Consider the following 17,808-nt stretch of genomic DNA (forward strand, 5'->3'; position numbering starts at 1 on the left):
ATATATAATAAATGAGAAAATCACAATAATTTAAAATAATATACAATATAAAATTATAATTTAATTTCAATGATTATTGTACTGTATTAAATAATTTAATTAAATAAAAGAAAAAAGAGGCCAAAGAGGGACTCAAATGCAGGTCTGGAGATTCCAAATTCAGTTCCCTATACTTTTAAGTATTTTAATTATTATCCATTTGCTACTAGGAACAAAAAACATTTGTGGATATTTCCCCCTGAAATATTCATGTCTTCCAAAAGTTTCAGAAGTCAGTGTATAAGGGAGTATTTAGTACAGAGAAGTGTTCCCAGACCTATCCAGAGTCAAAGATCCAGGCCAAGAAAAACCTGTGCTTGAACCCCTCCTACATAGTCACCACCACCCTTCAAGTTCTAAGTCCAACATGGGAGTGACCCTAAATGTGCCATTAAAATATAACCCTGTGTTAAGCAATAAATGAAGTTAGGATGTCAAATGCTAAACATTTCCCTCATATTCTCATACTCTCTCTCTCTCTGTCTCTCTCTCTCTCTCTCTGTCTCTCTGTCTCTCCTGTCTGTCTCTCTCCCCTGTCTCTGTCTTTGTCTGTCTGTTTCCTCTCTCTGTCTGTCTCCCCTGTCTGTCTGTCTGTCTGTCTCTCTCTCTCTCTCTCTGTGTCTCTCCTGTCTCTGTCTCTCTCCCCTGTCTCTGTCTTTGTCTGTCTGTTTCCTCTCTCTGTCTGTCTGTCTCTGTCTGTCTGTCTCCCCTGTCTGTCTTTCTCTCTGTCTCTCTGTCTCTCTGTCTCTCTCCCCTGTCTCTGTCTTTGTCTGTTTCCTCTCTCTGCCTGTCTTTGTCTGTCTGTCTCCCCTGTCTGTCTGTCTGTCTGTCTGTCTGTCTGTCTCTCTCTCTGTCTCTCCTGTCTCTCTGTCTCTCTCCCCTGTCTCTGTCTTTGTCTGTCTGTTTCCTCTCTCTGTCTGTCTGTCTCCCCTGTCTCTCTCTCTCTCTCTCTCTCTCTCTCTCTCTCTCTCTCTCTCTCTCTCTCTCTCTCTCTGTGTGTGTGTGTGTGTGTGTGTGTGTGTGTGTGTCTGCCTCTTTTTCTGTCCCTGCTAGATATTTTCATGGCCCATCACTCTGGTCCAAGATGCTCTGATATGCCCTTCCCCTTCCTATCCTCACCCAATCAACCTTCTAGCGACCAGCTCCATTTTTCTTTTTGTATTTGGGGTGGGGTAGGGGGTGGCGTGTGTGCATCATTGGAGGGGGAGAGTGGAAATATCCCTCCCTCCACCCTCCTTGCCAAGGTATTCATCCAACCTCTGATGGTTTCCTTCCTTGGCTCCAACCACACCTACTGACTTTCTTGGCTGTTTCCTCCCTCTACCACCACACCTACCCTCCATACAGTTTCTCCTTTATCTCTCTGTCCCTGCAGACTATTTGGAGGCCATTCTCAAGTTCATTTTTCCTTTTAGGAAATTTAGATCAGTGTTACTCTGGTCCTGGAACCTCTCTGCTGGTCCTCCTGCCTGTCCCCAGAGTGTGAAAAGTTTTTTCTCTCTGTCTTGATCTCTCTGGCCATCAGCAGTTTTGTCCTCCTTTCCAAACCCCTCTTGACTCCCTCCTGGAGCCTGACATCACCCATCACGCTAAGTAAACCCACCCTTCCTGCCATCCTTGAATATTTGGGCCTCACCCAGCCAGGCCCTTTGCCCTCACCACTTTCTTTCCCCAGAGGTGTTGGTTCATTCATTAGCACCTTGGAGCAGAGTCAGGGTCATTTTTTTTTTCTCAAGCAGTTTTTTATGGGCTCATGACAGCCATTTACGACATTACATAAAAATGAACAATAAAAATAATCTCAGGGAGCAGCTGGGTAGCTCAGTGGATTGAGAGCCAGGCCTAGAGATGAGAGGTCCTAGGTTCAAATGTGACCTCAGACACTTCCCAGCTGTGTGACCCTGGGCAAGTCACTTGACCCCCATTGCCTAGCCCTTACCACTCTTCTGCCTTGGAGCCAATGCACAGTATTGACTCCAAGATGGAAGGTAAGGGTTTTAAAATTTTTTTAAAAAATAAAAATAAAAATAATCTCATCTATATCAGCAAAGGGGCCCGATCTATGGGTCTAAGTAAAGTGCTTCCCCCTTCCCTACCCCTAATATTTTTTTCAAGCTGCTGAACCAAGATGTCCCCCACTTTTCTTAGAGTGTCAAGAGATTTACACATAGGCCTCCTTGAAAATATTTTCAGTGCATACCACTTTAATGTCTTGGTCTAAAAAAGTGTTTTAATCACAGTTAGGTTGAGAGCTCCTTGAGATACTTTCTTTGTATTCTTAGCACTTAGCACAATGCCTGGGACATAGCAATCCCTTAATAAATGTCACTGTGGGACCTTGCTTCTTTGGAATTTTCTTCTTCAACGTACTTGAATTGGGTGGTAACATTCCCTCATCTCTCCAATTTCATCATCTCCATAGAGCATCTTTTTTTTCATTCCTCCTAATCTCCTAAATCCCCTTAAGGGATTTATTAACTCTTTGATTTTCCTTTCATTTATTATATTTTACCAGGAGATGTTCTAATTGTATCCTAAATTGGGGAGGTTTTTACCCCAGAATCTGGTGAAGAAATAAAGGTTTCATTCAATTCTCTTCCTTTTATTTCTTGCTATCCTCATCAACAGAGAGCAGGAAAAAAACCATGGAACCTTGAATGCTATGGGCTGATTCTCTCCTGGGTCAGTTTACAGCTGCCTCACCCCACTCCCCATTCCTCAAGTAAGATGAGAGTCCTCAAAGAGTCCTGTCTCCAAAGAGAGAAGTAGTTTTGTGGGAATCAGAACAGACTGGGAAGTGGCCAAGCCTGGCATAATATGCAGGTGTTGATTCTTCTACTTCTAACCTGGTATGGCCTTTGAAGAGCTGACTGAATAGATGGAGATGCCAGAGTGATATAGTAGAACCCAGGGCCATTTGCTAAGAGACTTTCGTTATTTTTGTTGGATATTTGAAGGACTTGCACTTCATACGTCTCCCTATAAATGCTGTTGTGGTTCAGTCGTTTCTGGCTTGAGATTTTCTTGGCAGAGATAGTGAATGGTTTGCCTTTTCCTTCTCCAGATCATTTTATAGATGAGGAAACTGAAGCAAATAGTTTATTGCCCAGTGACCTGCCCTAGCTCACACAACTAGTAAGTATCTGAGACTGACCTTGAACTCAGGTCTTTCTAACTCCAGGCTTGGTGCTTTATCTACTGCTCCATTTAGCTACCCCTATATAAAATATTAGCTATTATTATAGAAGAATTATGGGAAGACAAGAACAAATATCACGTGGAATGAAAAGGTGTGGATGGTGGTAATCTGTTTTTCTGGAGGAAATACCTCATTGACATTGCAGATCCATTGAAATGTTTAAATTATTTGGGGCCATTGCCTGGAAACTGCTGTGTTATCTTGGGCAATTATTCACTTCCTATCTCATATCCCATTTCTGCATCTATAAATGAAGGGATTTCTCAACTTCTTTCTGGCTTTAGTATTCAAAACTGTTCTCAACCTGTGTTGATTGTAGGAACCTTGAGAGTATTTATCAGTCAATCAATAATCATTTATGAAGTGTCAGGGACTATGTTGGGAGATAAAGTAAGAAAGATGAATAGAAAACAGACTCAACTCTCAAAGAGCTTTCTTTCACTCTACTGGGGGAAAACCACATATATGCAAATAAATTGATTAAAATTTATGCAATAGGGCAGCTTGGAAGTTCAGTGGTTAGAACACCAGACATGGAATCAAGAGAATCTGGGTTCAAATCTGGCCTCAGACACTTTCTAGGCACACGATGATGGGTAAATCACTTAATCCTGTTGGCCTCACTTTCTTAGTCCATAAAATGAGCTGGAGAAGGAAATGGCAAACCATTCCAGTATCTCTGCCAAGAAAATCCCAAATGGGGTCAAGAGGAGTTATACATGACTGGAACAACTGAACAACAAGGTTAATTTGAAGTAACTGATAGAGTAGAGAACACTAACAACTTGAGGGATCAGGAAAAAAACCTCCATGTGAAGGTGGCCCTTGAGCTGAGCTTCAAAGAGAAGTAAAGATTCTAGAGCAGAGGTGGGGAAGCATTCCAGGAACAGCCTGAGCAAAAGGACAGAGTCTGGTGATGGGTCATTGGGCCAGTTTGGCTGGAATGTAGACTGGCAGAAGGGGAGACTAGAACCTAGTGGTGAAGGTTTTAAAGGCAAACGAATGAACTTTTTAATCGGGGAATAACATGGTCAGATTTATTCTGTTACCACTTTAGAGGCTGTGTGGAAGATGGCTTGGAGAGGGGAAAGACCAGGGAGGGAGTCTAATTAGAGAGTTAGTACATTAGTCTAGACCAGAGACTGTTGTTATTCTGTCTTGCAGTGATGTCAGCCCATCAGATCCTTCTGTCCAGCACTATCTCCTGAAGTCTGTCCAAGCTAGGCCAGAGGTAATGGAAACCTAAACGAAGACAGTGGCTATATGAGTGGAGAGATAGGAGAAATGTTGTGGAATGATTATCTCTTGTAATCAGTCTCCATCCTCCACTTAGCCAGACCTGCCCTGTCCCAGGGTAAAGTTCTAAAGTCATAAAACCCTTAGGTAAGGATGGAGGAAAGAAAGGATGCATTGTAAGTAAGACCAGATAACTTTCCGAAAGGAGAAAGGTGAACTCCATTATCTGAGACTACATTTGGGGCCATTAGGTCAAAATTACCCAGAAAAGAACAGAGTTGAAATGAGGTGGGATCTCAGTTTCTTATATTCTGGTTTTATTATTTAAGTCACTTGCCTTGCCTATCTGGAATGCCTTCCTTTCTCAACCCACCTCTCCAAATCCTACTCTTTCTTCAAGGCACACCTCAACTTTCACCTCTCCTTCTTCCCCAAGTCTCTGCTGTGGATGTGGACGCTCTTCTCTTCTCTTTCTAAACTATGAAAACTGAATTGAATGAATTCCATAGATTCAATGATCATATTTATGGACCTGATTCTCAGATTTATTTATCCAGCCCTAATCTTGGCCTGAGAGGCAACTAGATGCCTCAGTGGATAGAGCTCTGGGACTGGAATCAAGAAAACCTTAGCTCAGATCCAACCTCGGACACTAATTTCTGTGAACCTGGGCAAGTCATGGAACCCTGTTTACCTCAGTTTCCTCATCTGTAAAATGAACTGGAAAAGGAAATTGCAAACCACTCCAGTATCTTTTCCAAAGAAACCCCTTTGACAGTATTGATGTGCTATGGTCTAGGGGGTCACAAAGAGTCAGTCATGACTAAACAATAATCCCTCCTTGACTTCCAGTCTTGTGTCTCCAACTGCCTATTTTAGATCTCTCAAAGTGGATGTCCAATAGCCATTTTAAATCCAATACGTCCCAAATTGAACTCATCATCTTCCAGTAAACCTTTTCCTAATGTCCCACTTCCTAAATCACCTTTGTTGTCAAGAATATCACCATCTTCTCTGTCATCTAGGCTCACAACCTTGATGTCCCATTGGAATCATTCTCTCTTATATTTCATATCTAATCAATTGCTAAGGACTGATGCATCCACTTTCATTATATTTCCTGCATAAATCCCCTTCATTCCTCTGACACTGCCCTCACCTTGGATTAGGAACATGTGACCTCATGTCTAGACTACTATAATAGTCTGATGGTTGTTCTCTTTGCCTCAAGGCTTTCCCTGCTCTAGGTTCCCTCTCCTCGTTCAGCCATTTTTTCTTTTTAATTTTTAAAAATATTTTTCTATGTTTACATGATACATTTTCTTTCCCTGCACTCTTCCCTACCCCGCCTCTTGGAGCCAATAAGCAATTCCACTGGGTTATACAAATGTTATTACTTGATACCTATTTCCATATTATTCATTTTTGCAATAGAGCAATCTTTTGAAACTAAACCCCAAATCATGTATCTATATAAACAAGTGATAAGTCATCTTGTTTTCTTCATCATGTTTTTCTTCTGTTTCTACTCCCACAGTTCTTTCTCATGATGTGAATAGCATTCTTTCTCATAAGTCCCTTGGGATTGTCTTAGATCATTGCATTGCTACTTGTAGCAATGTCCTTTACACTCAATTGTTCCACAATGTTTCACTTTCTGTGTACAATGTTTTTTGGTTCTGCTCACTTTGCTCTTCAACAGCTCATGGAGGTTCTTCTAGTTCATATAGAAAGCCTCCAATTCATCATTCCTTACAACACAATAGTATTTCACCGCCAACATATACCACAATTTGTTTAGCCATTCCCCAATCAAGGGGCACCTCATCATTTTCTAATTTTTTGCCACCACAAAGAGCATGGCTATGAATATTTTTGTACAAGTCTTTTCCTTATTATCTCTTTGGGCTACAAACCTAATAGTTGTATGGCTGGATCAAAGGGTATGCATTCTTTTAATGTCCTTTGGGCATAATTCCAAATTGCCTTCCAGAATAGTTGGCTCAATTCACAACTCCACCAGCAGTGTATTAGTGTCCCAATTTGCCACATCCCCTCCAACATTTATTACTTTCCTTTGCTGTCATATTGGCCAATCTGCTAGGTATGAGGTGGTCCCTCAGAGTTGGTTGTTTTGATTTGCATTTCTCTAATCAGGAGGGATTTAGAACACTTTTTCATGTGATTATTGACAGTTTTGATTTCTTCATCTGAAAACTGCCCTTTCATATCCTTTGACCATTTGCCAATTGAGGAATGGATTGATTTCTTGTATATTTGTCTTAGTTCCTTATATATTTCTGGAATTAGATCTTTGTCAGAGGATTTTGTTATAAAATCCCCCCCCCCATTTTGTTGCTTCCCTTCTAATTCAGCCATTTTTTTCAGACATGCCCTACTCTTCATTACCCCATTTGGGGTCTTCTTGGCAAAGATACTGGAATAGTTTGCCATTTCCTTTTCCAGTTCATTTTATAGATGAGGTTCTTAGGGAAACATAGTGAAATGACTTGTCCAGGATCACACAGCTAGTAAGTATCTGAGGCTGGATCTGAACTCAGGAAGATGAGTTCTTAACTGCAGGTCTGACACTCTACCCACTGCACCACCTTGCTGACCCAGGACATCCTCTACTCACTGGCAGTGATCTTGCTATTGCTCAGATCTGATCACATCACTCCTTATTAAATAAGCTCCACTGGCTCCCTGTCACCTCTAGGATCAAATATAAAATCCTTGTTTAGCTTTTAATGTCCTTTTATAGCCTGGCCCTTTCCTACCTCTCTGGTCTACCTCTTCCCACATCCTCTGTGGTTCAATGACACTGACCTCCTTGCAGTTTCTCCATCTCCCACCTGCACATACTCTCTGACTGTCCCTTCATGTTCTCCCTCTTTAGCTCTACCTCTTGGCTTCTCTGGCTTCCTTTAAGTTCTAGATAAAAATCTCATTTTGTACAGGAAGCCTTTTCTAATCCCCCTTAATTCTAGTGCCTTGTTTCTGTTCATCATTTCCAATTTATTTTGTATTTAACTTGTTTGTATGTAGTTGTTTGCATGACTGTCTCCCCCACTGGACTGAGCTCCTCAAGGACAAAGACTGTCTTTGGCCATTCTTTGTACCCCTGGTCTTTAGAACAGTGCCTGGCATATAGTAGGAGTTTAATAAATGCTTATTGACTGAGTAGTACATTTTATGTTAACAAAAAACGGAAACAGACTAGGGTACTCATCAACTGGATGGTTGGCTGGACGGATTGTGGTATATAAATGGCATAAAATGATGGGTATAAGGAAACTCAGGAAGACTTTTTGGACTGATAGAAAGGGAAGTAAGCAAAATGAGAAGAACAATATTTACAACAATGATAATACTGTAAATAAAAAAGGCACCTGAATTTTGCATAATTGTAATGACCAATCGATAGACAGTTTCTCTTTTTTGCAGAAAGAGGGGAGGCTAAAGGCAGAGACTGTTATATATGCTGCCAAATGTGATCAATATTCAGTCACTTTTTTTTGTTACTATTGTTCAGTCTTCCCAGTCATATCTGATTCTTCATGATCCTATTTATTGTTTTCTTGGCAAAGACACTGGAGTAGTATGCCATTTCCTTTTCCAGCTCATTTTCTAGATGAGGAAACTAAGGCAAACAGGGTTAAGTGACTTGCCCAGGGTCACACAGCTATTATGTGTCTGGGGCTATATTTGAATTCAGCTCTTCTTGATGCCAGGTCAAGCATTTTACCCACTGTGTTACTGAGCTTTGCTACTAGGAAAGACTTGGTGGGGACTCTATCTGGAAATTTCGGTATTATAGAAATAAAAAGCAACAGAAAAAAAATTTTAAGTTGATTTAATTTTGTGTTCTTTTGAGCTTGTTCAATTCAATTCAAATTATTAAGTCCTTAGCATATGCCTGGCACTGTGCTAAGTAGGCACTGAGGATGCCAAGGCAAATAAGAAGCTTCCCCTGCTCTCAAGATGTCTACTAGAGTTAGCGACACATAAACATATAAATAGAAACAGAATAAATATAAAGTAATTTATGAGGAAGAGAACAAGGAGGGAATGCGGATCAGGAAAGATCTTGTATAGGAGGAGGTGGTATTTGATCTGTATCTTGAAGGAAGTTGGGGATTCTAGGAGAGAGAAATAAGGAGAAAGGATATCCCAAGAGACAACAGTCAGTTAGGATTTGATCAGAGAGATGTCAGGAACTAATTCTAAGTGAGATCTAGAGGAGACATTCAAGTTCCCCTCCAAAGAAGGTTCTTTTAAAAAAAAATTAAAAACCCTCACCTTCTGTCTTGGAAGTGAGAGTAAATATGGGTTCCAAGACAGAGGAGTGGTAAAGGCTAGGCAACTTGGGCTTAAATGATTTGCCCAGGATCACACAGCAAGGAAGTATTTGAGGCCAGATTTGAACCTAGGACCTTCTGTCACCAAGCCTAGTCTCTATCCACTGAACCACCAAGCTGCCTGGGAAACAAGATAATTTATTCTGGGGTCCAGGGACCTCCAAGGAATCTGTGGATAGATTTTAAAGAGTAAGTGACCTTGGATGGGAAAATAATTCATTTCCTTTGCAGTGCTATATGTTTCATATTATGCATTTAAAAACATTATTTTGAGAAATGAAGCTTATGAAGCCTTTGCCCATGCATTTTTGTTTGCTCCAGAGAACATCCTGGGAATAGTTACATGGCACAGTGGATAAAATCTCGGCCTGAAGTCAGGAAAACTCATCTTTCTGGGTTCAAATCTGGCCTCAGACACTTACTAGCTGTGTAAAACCCAGGCAAGTTACTTAACCCTATTTGCCTCAATTTCCTCATCTATAAAATAAACCAGAGAAGGAAATGGTGAACCTCTCCAGGATCTTCCTTGAATGAGGTCACAAAGAGTCAGACATGACTGAAAAATAACTGAAGAGAAGCCAGTCTGCTTCTCTAGCTTGAAGAATCTTTTGATTAGGAAGTTCCCTTCTGTTCCCTTGGTGTGATTTGTAAATGAAAAGAAATTCTTTCTTAGAGACTTTGTGGTGCACTGGGAAGAACTCTGGAGTTCAAATCCCACCTCTGATGCTCACTACTTGTATAACCTGGGGCAAATCACGTAGTCTCCCTGGACCTCAGTTTCCTCATTTATAAAATGAGGTGCTAGAACTAGATGGCCTCTGAGATTCCTTTCAGTTCTCAACCTATGATCCTATAATCTTACGAGAAAAATTATCTGAGGCTCAATAGAAGGAACTGGAACAAGTAGAGGACACGAGATTTTGGGTTCAGGGCTCAGCTCTTTTTCTAACTAGTTGTGTAACCTTGGTCAAGCAACTTAATGCCTCTCTCTGGACCTTGATTTCCTTCCACATGGAAAAAAAATGAGGAAGATTTGCTAAATGATCTTTAAGGTCTTTTCCTGCTCTAAAATTCTATTCCAAATGAGTTTTCCACCTGGAAGCCTTCGCTGTAGCTGATCCAGTTTGTCTGGAATGCCCCCAGAGACAATGTAAGGAAACGGTAGCCCTGAATGCTTCACAATAAAAAAAGTATGACTCATTCTTGTAGACCATTCATGCAAATGGGCTATATCCAGGATCATCCCTGTGCCAGAAACTTGTTGAATCAACGCTGATGGATGGATTTGGCACAGGCTAGCAGGGGAGTTCCTGGATCCTATGATGAGCTTTCAAGTCCAAGGATATGATAAGATACAACTCAGCTCCTATTCGTAATTGGATGACTTTGAATACTTCTTAATTTCTCTTAGCCTCAACTTTCTTATCTATAAAATGAGAGGAGTAACTATTTGCTCTCCTAATACAATTGTTGAAAGGGAGAAGCATACTTTGTGTGCTATACACATACCCACAAGCTTTTATTATCATTCTAATAATCAGATCAAGGTTGCATTTGAGCTTCTTTTTTTTTTTAAACCCTCACCTTCCATCTTAGAATAAATACTGTGCATTGGTTCTAAGGTAGAAGAGCAGTAAGGGCTAGTGTGGAAAGGAAACCTACCATTATCCCCTTGTTTTCCAAATCCAATTTCCTTTCCCAATAAATATTATACTAGGCAATGGGGGTTAAATGACTTGCCCAGGGTCACATAGCTAGGAAATGTCTGAGGTCAAATTTGAACCCAGGACCTCTTATCTTTCAGCCTGGCTCTCAATCCACTGAGCCACTTAATTACTCTTATACTATCTCTTTTATAGAGATATTCTATACTATAATGTAATATGCTATACTATGACATGATATAAGTAATGTAATATATAGTAGTTTAATATAATATAGTATAATATGTAATACAATGTAATAAATATAAAATAATATAATGTAATATATTATAGTATAATATAATGTAATATAACAAGTATATAATGTAATATAAGAAATGTAATGTAATAAATATAATATAATGTAATATGAAATAATAAATATAATGTAATGTGATATAATATCATTTTTCTCATAACAAGGTGTTTTATCCTGTATTATACAAATGATGAAGACTCATTTACCACCCTCAAATCCCAAAATGATTCTGTATTCCTCTGGCATTCTTATTATATATTCTGTCCATGAGCCTGATGTTAGCTGTTCTGATGATGATGATGATTTCCCCAAGAACTCTCATCTCCCACCCAATTTCATATCAGTATCACCCTTGCTTCTGGCCGCAGCCCCATGTCACAGGCACGTTTGGCTTACTCATGGAACTTCAAAGTTTCAAAGGCAAAGCGATGAAGACAACATCATTGTTGTAAACGCAGAACTCAAAGAACATTTGAAAGGGCACTTGTGTGGCAAGAAACCCAAGATCTCTCCATCGCAGAGGGGAGGCTCTGACTGAGAACCACCATGCCTTTGGGTGGGGCTTCACCAGTGGGGCACCTTCGCCCTGAGAATAACTAGTATTGGCTTCCTTCTTTATAGGGTTATCTGCAAGTGTTACTCAAGTCCTTGACAGCTTCCAAAGCCTCTTGCTCAATCAGGACAAAGGAAAGTAAGAAAGTGAAAATCTCCAGTTGTGTTTTCTCTTCCTCTATCAGGAGCAGCTGATGGAAGACCTGAGCTGGGTCACCCTGGGCAAGTCACTTAACCCCGTTAGCCTCAGTTTCCTCATCTATAAAATAAGCTGCAGAAGGAAATGGCAAACCATTTCCTCCAGTATCTTTCGTGCCAAGAAAACCCAAATGGATTCACAAAGAGTCAAACACAACAAGCTACTGAACAACAACAAATTTGGGGCAGAAATGGCCAGTTTTAGAAAAAGGGAAAGACTTTCCATTCAGCTAACCAGTTTCACAAGGCTTGAGTGTCAAGTAATTGATTACATCCCAATCAAGTTTCTAGCAGGCTGGAATTTATCTGGTATGGAAGGATCCTTATATCCCAGAAACTGAAGACATGCCAACTGACAGAATGTGCTATGACCTTTTTTGCCAGATTTCTTTTTAAACCCTTACCTCCAGTCTTAATATCAGTTCAATGACAGAAAAGTGGCCAAGGGCAAGGTGATTGGGATTAAGTGATTTGCTCAGGATCACAGAGCTAGGAAGTGTCTGAGGCTAGATTTGAACCCAGAACTTCTCATCTCTAGACATGGCACTCTATGTACTGTGCTACCTGGTGGCCTCTTCTTCCTAGTTTTTCTTTAAAAAAATTTTTTAAACCCTTACCTTCCATCTTAGAATCATTACCAAGTATTGGTTCCAAGGCAGAAGAGTGGTAAAGGCTAGGCAATGGGGGTTAAGTGACTTGCCCAGGGAGTATAATTGAAAATGTTACCCTAAAAAAGAACTACATTTCCTGGGATCCCACTGACTTCCTGTCATTATGGACTTTTTGTGAAAAGAACTTGGCAGTGGAGGAACCTCAGACTGGTTCCCTTGGACTGCCACGTGGTGAGTTAAAAGGCTGACTCCCTTTTCCTTGGCTTTTCTGGAGGTACCAGCTTCTGGAGAGAACCCTCAGCTCAGAGGAGGCCTTGTGGCTGGAAGCCCTGTTAGATTTTAATCTTCCAACCTGCCCCCAACCCCCAGCTGGGGCCTCAGTACTCCTGCCTGGTTCAGACCAGCTATCTCTCTCTTTTTCCTCTCTCATTTCCTTAATTTCTTCCCTCTATTGTAAATAAACTACCATAAAATCTATTTCTGACTTTAGTAATTCATTGGGATTTAGTAATTAAACCCCTGGTGACCAACCCAAAATATATTCAGTTCAACCATAAATTTTACCCCTTACAAGGGTCATACAGCTAGGAAGTGTCTGAGGCCAGATTTGAACCCAGGACTTCCCATCTCTGGGCCTGGCTCTCAATTCACTGAGCCACCTAGCTGCTCCCTCTTCCTAGTTTTGATATGAGTTGTCCTATTCATAATACTCACACTGAGCAATAAATGTCAGTAACAGATTCTCAAATGCTATCTGACCCATAGATTAAATGTTGGTTGCTGTTTTTTTATTGGTTTTAGTGTTGCCAGCGTACTCTATTGCATGAAATACACATAAGCCAAAGTTCAAAATCAGATAACAATAACTGAGAGAGGAATAGGAAATAGTAATAAAGAAAAAGAACGTATTTTCAACTCTGGAAGAAAGGATTCTTTGCCCCTCCTTGTGCAACTGAGCCATCAAAAAAAGACAGATTTAAAGCTGGAAGATGCCTTAGAAGTCAGCTAGATTAAGTCATTTAAGGATGAGAAAACTGAGGCTCAGAATCTTGCCTCTGCATCACACAGGCAATAATGAACAGAACCAGGCCAATAGTCAGAGCCTCTGATTCCACACCCAGCATTTTCTTTATTTCCCCCTCAGTCCTCCCCCACCATGCCTTCCTTCCTGTCCTCCTCCCCGGAAAAGAGTATGGTAGTGCTCCAAAAGTCCAGAATTCACTCACTGGAATGATATCGTGGGAAAAGCATCCAAGGATGTAGGTTCAAATCCCAGTTCTTCTACTTACTACCCCTATGATCTTGGGCAAATGACTATGAGCCTCAGTTTCCTTATTTGTAAAAATTTGGACTGGATGACATCTGAGATCCCTTCCAGTTCCCCAAACAGCTCTCTGAAGGGGAAAAGAAGTGGCCTAAGTATAAAGCCTTAGTTCAAATGCCGTATCCAGAATCCTGTTTATTTTAGGGGCCAGTAATGCGTTGTCAAAACCTGGTCTGCTGAGTAACACAGTGCTAAGCATTCATTCCCTGCTGGCTTTGCCTTTAAATGGCCACCTCCCCAACAGAACTGGAACTGAGCATGGAATTCATAAGGAAGTCTATTTTGGGGTGCCTTTTTAAAAAGGTTTTGGAAACATAAAGATAGCTGTTTTCTGGACAGACTTGAACTGAGGAAAAGAGACCAGCTTCCTGATTAGGAAGGAAAATAATAGAAACTCAAGAGAGTAAAAAGGTTTCCCTGAAGATTTAGGTATTTTCTTCACTCAGGCATGGCTCTAAATGCCACAGAAACGTGAATTGGCTTTTTCTTGTCCTCCCACCTCCCCGTCAGCCTTTCCCTTCTCTTCATAGACTTTGCAGGAAAGGAAAGTCTAGAGACTCACCAGTTCTGGAATGAAGAAAGCATACGGGATTGTCAGAAAAAAGCCTAATCCTGTTGGCACCTCCGGTGGTGCATAGGTTGTGGGTGGAGGGAAGTCTTTCGATGCCATCCCCTCTGTGTTCAGTGGCTTCTGTTGCAGCTCACCTAGATCTGGTGATCTGTGCAGCAACTCTGCCTGGCACGCAATACTTCAAATATTATACCCTGACACACCCACGGCCCGAGACGTAAACTGAAGGGGAAAAAAAAAAAGATTTCCAGCCCAGCAGGTCCTTCCACTCACTTCAGCCAAAAGAATCATCAATGAAACTGTAGGGCACTGAAACGGGACTTAAAATGAGACTCTCGTAGGCTCAGATAGAGCCCTGTGGAATGTTTGGGCAGGAAGGGACCCCTGAGGAAGGGCAGTGTGGCTCAGGGGAAGAAGCCCAATTCCAGAGTCAGTCTAATTCAGCCCTGCCACTTATTAGCTGTGTGACTTTGGACTAGTAATTTGCCCTTTTGCAGACCGTCTCCTGGTCTGAGTTTCCTCATCAATGAGTGAAAGTTATGAATGACAAAACCATCTCTTAAGCACCTACTCTGTGTAAAGAGCTGAACTGAGTCCTGGGAATGTAAGTCTAAAAGCAAAGCAGCCTTTGTAGGGCTCTCTGGATATCCACATTCTGACAGGAGGAGGCAATCCATAGAGGAGCTTTTAACTCTCGAGAATCTCTCTTCTAGCTTGAAAAAGCTGCTCTGGGTACTGTATCACCCAAATCCACTCATTTCACATAGGAAGAGTCAGAAAGAGGCCAGTTGTTCTAGGTCTGAACTCAATTTCCTAGGAAACAAAGCGATTTTTTTTAATCCCTTACTTTCCGACTTGGAGTCAATACTGTGTCTTGGTTCCAAGGCAGAAGAGTGGTGGTAAGGGCTAGGCAATGGGGGTTAAGAGACTTGCCCAGGGTCACACAGCTAGGAAGTGTCTGAGGTCAGATTTGAACCCAGGACCTCCCACTCTAGGCCTGGCTCTCAGTCCACTGAGTTACCCAGCTGCTCCCAAACAAAGCTGTTTAAAGGAGAATGTGTCCCTGAATTAAGGAGATGATGGTGTATTTTGGTTCTTGTTACAGTTTTTTAGTAAATATATCTTTGTAAAAGTCAATTGATATTAATTAGTTAATCAATATTTAGGAGAAATCAATTGGTTACATGGATAATGGGCACACTAATCATTGGGTTAATAGAAGGATAGTGGAGAGATACTAACTGCAACTGGTGATTGATATTAGGGACAACATACTGGAATGGGGGCTTGAGCTGATATCATTAGAAATATATTCCGACTCTATAGAGCACCCCTAGAAGCCTGAAGGGGAAGACTTAGCCAGCTTCCCTCTGGAGATCCAACTCACCAGTGAGAGTGGAGGTTGGCAAAGGACCCCTAGAGTTCATAAAGGCTACATATATTAACATTCTTCACAAATATTAGTTGTTATTGTTATTCTATGATCATGACATCAATTTTTTTCATCTTTATCTTCTGTCTTAGAATCAATACTGTATATTGAATCATAAGGGGGCAAGGTTGAGTGCAATGGGGATAAGTGATTTGCACAGAATCAACACAGCTAGGAAGTACCAGAGGTCAGATTTGAACCCAGGACTTCCCATCTCTAGGCTTGGCTGAGCCACCTAGCTGGCCCCAATAACTCATGTTTATATAACTCTCTAAAGTTTACAAAGTGTGACCAACCATGAAGACTGATGACAAATGTGCCATCAACTTCTTAACAGAAAGATGATGGAACCAAGGTGCAAAAAGACAAATATTTTTGGATATAATGAAGGTGGGAATTTGTTTTGCTTAACTATTCTTATTTGTCATGCCAGTTTTGTTTCTTTTTTTTTTCATGATGCTATCACTTTAGCTAAATGGTTTTAAGTTTAAAAAAATTTTTTTAAAATATTTTTCCATGTTTCCATGATTCATTTTCTTTCCCTCCCTGCTCCCAGAGCTGACAAGCAATTCCTCTGGGTTATATACATGTTGTCACTTGACACCTAGGGTAAATGGGGTGTTTGTTTTTGTTTTTTGTTTTTTGTTTTTTTTTTTTGCTGCTAATTGCTTATTCAGACTGTGGAACTGCTATTTGGCAGTCAGGGAATTAAGATTTGGATGTAAAGCTTGGAGTCCTGCTTCCCCCATAATGAACAGCAACCAGAAATTTAGCTTGAACGTGAAAACTACCTCCTGTAGACTAGTAATATTCAAGAGAGCAAATAGATATAATTTTGTTATTGATGTTCAGTCATTTCAGTTGTGTCTGATTCTTTGTGATCCCATTTGGGATTCTCCTGGCAAAGATACTATGCCATTTCCTTCTCATTTTGCAGATGAGGAAACTAAGGCAAATAGGGTTAAATGACTTGCCTGGGGTCACCCAGCTTGGAAGTATCTACAGCCAGATATGAACTCTGGAAGACAAGTCTTTCTAATTCTAGTGCTGGCATTCTATCCATTGCACCACCTAGCTGCCCTCGAGATATAATTCTAGCCAAATACTCTACTCTCTACCCCCAACCCCAGAAGAGCAGAGTGGCTAAGCTTCTGCCCCCAACTCCCTGCTTCCCCTCCTCCCCTGGAGAAGAGTGGGAGGAGAAGAGCCTAGAAATGATCCTCTGCCTCACTTTAAGCCACCCAACAATGTCTCCTTTGCTACTAGTAGGGGATAGTCCTTGCTGCTCTTAAAAGGAAAAGCAAGTTTTATGTAATAAAGGAGTTTCATAGTTTCATGCATCATTCTCTTTTTCTGTCCTACTATGTGTATGGCAATATCCACTTTCTTTGGTGTTTAAGTTCATAATTTAAGAAATAAGTAAATAAACCCCCTTCCCACATCACCAATAAAATTTGCCAAACCCTTTCCTCACAACAACTCCTCATATGAGGTAGAGCAGTGGCATAAAGGGCTAGAAAAGAGCTTTGTTCCAGCAGGGAGAGTACGCTAGAGTGCTGGCTCCCAGTGCCCTTGAGTTCAGGATTCCTGTGGTGTCTGAGGCCTTCCTGGGGATGCCTTTTAAGTCTTCTGTGCTTCCTTTGTTCCATCTCTCTTGCAGGGCAGCCCTTCTCCTACCCTGCTCCTTTCTCCTGGGTGTATATCCCCAATGCTCCGCCTCCTCCTTCCTTTTTCCTTTTCTGAATCTGGCCAAATCTCATGATCACACCACCAACAGTCGGACGTCTGCTTGGGAAATAGCTTCCCAGAGGTGGGTTGAGCTGGACTCTGAGCAATTCTCTCCTGGCTTCCAGCCACTGGTTAAGTCCTAACCTCACAAGTAAACTGCTTGCTCTCCTGTCAAATAGCAAAAAGCAGTAAAAAAGGTATCCTTTATTCACCTAGCCTGATACCTGGCACATAGGAATGTAGATCCTGGAGCTGGTAGGATCCTCAGAGGCCGTCTAGTTCAACCCCCACACTTTGCAGATGAGGGAACTGAGGCCAGGGAAGTTAAGTGTGACAGAGAGAAGGCACTAGAGAAAAAGGACCAGACTGAAGAGTATGTGAAATTGATCACCTTAATGGGGGAGGGGCCCCAGGAGGGGAATCCGGAAGGAGGGGTAGTTTCTGGCGAAAGCAGCAGCTCTCTCAGTCTTGAGAAGCTGTAGAGAGAAGGTAGGAAAAGACTTTCTTCTGAGGGTTACCCACTTTTCCTGCTGGTGAATGGAAATCTTTCCCTCCAATACTTCCCAATTGAAGGGACTTTCTGAAGAGAAGCCTA

At 41.3% G+C, this 17,808-nt stretch overlaps 1 protein-coding gene across 1 annotated transcript in view; it reads right to left on the reverse strand.

The window, feature by feature from the left end:
* MALL (mal, T cell differentiation protein like) overlaps nt 1-14,237 on the reverse strand; it is a 45,994-nt gene extending 31,757 nt beyond the window's left edge. The window contains exon 1 of the mRNA XM_001373781.4: nt 14,045-14,237. Within this exon, the coding sequence (XP_001373818.1) occupies nt 14,045-14,152 (108 nt within the window). The 5' untranslated portion in view covers nt 14,153-14,237. The remainder of the gene's footprint in view (nt 1-14,044) is intronic.
* Nucleotides 14,238-17,808: the final 3,571 nt, after the last annotated feature.

Source organism: Monodelphis domestica, chromosome 1, assembly GCF_027887165.1.
Source record: "Monodelphis domestica isolate mMonDom1 chromosome 1, mMonDom1.pri, whole genome shotgun sequence".
NCBI classification, from domain to species: domain Eukaryota; kingdom Metazoa; phylum Chordata; class Mammalia; order Didelphimorphia; family Didelphidae; genus Monodelphis; species Monodelphis domestica.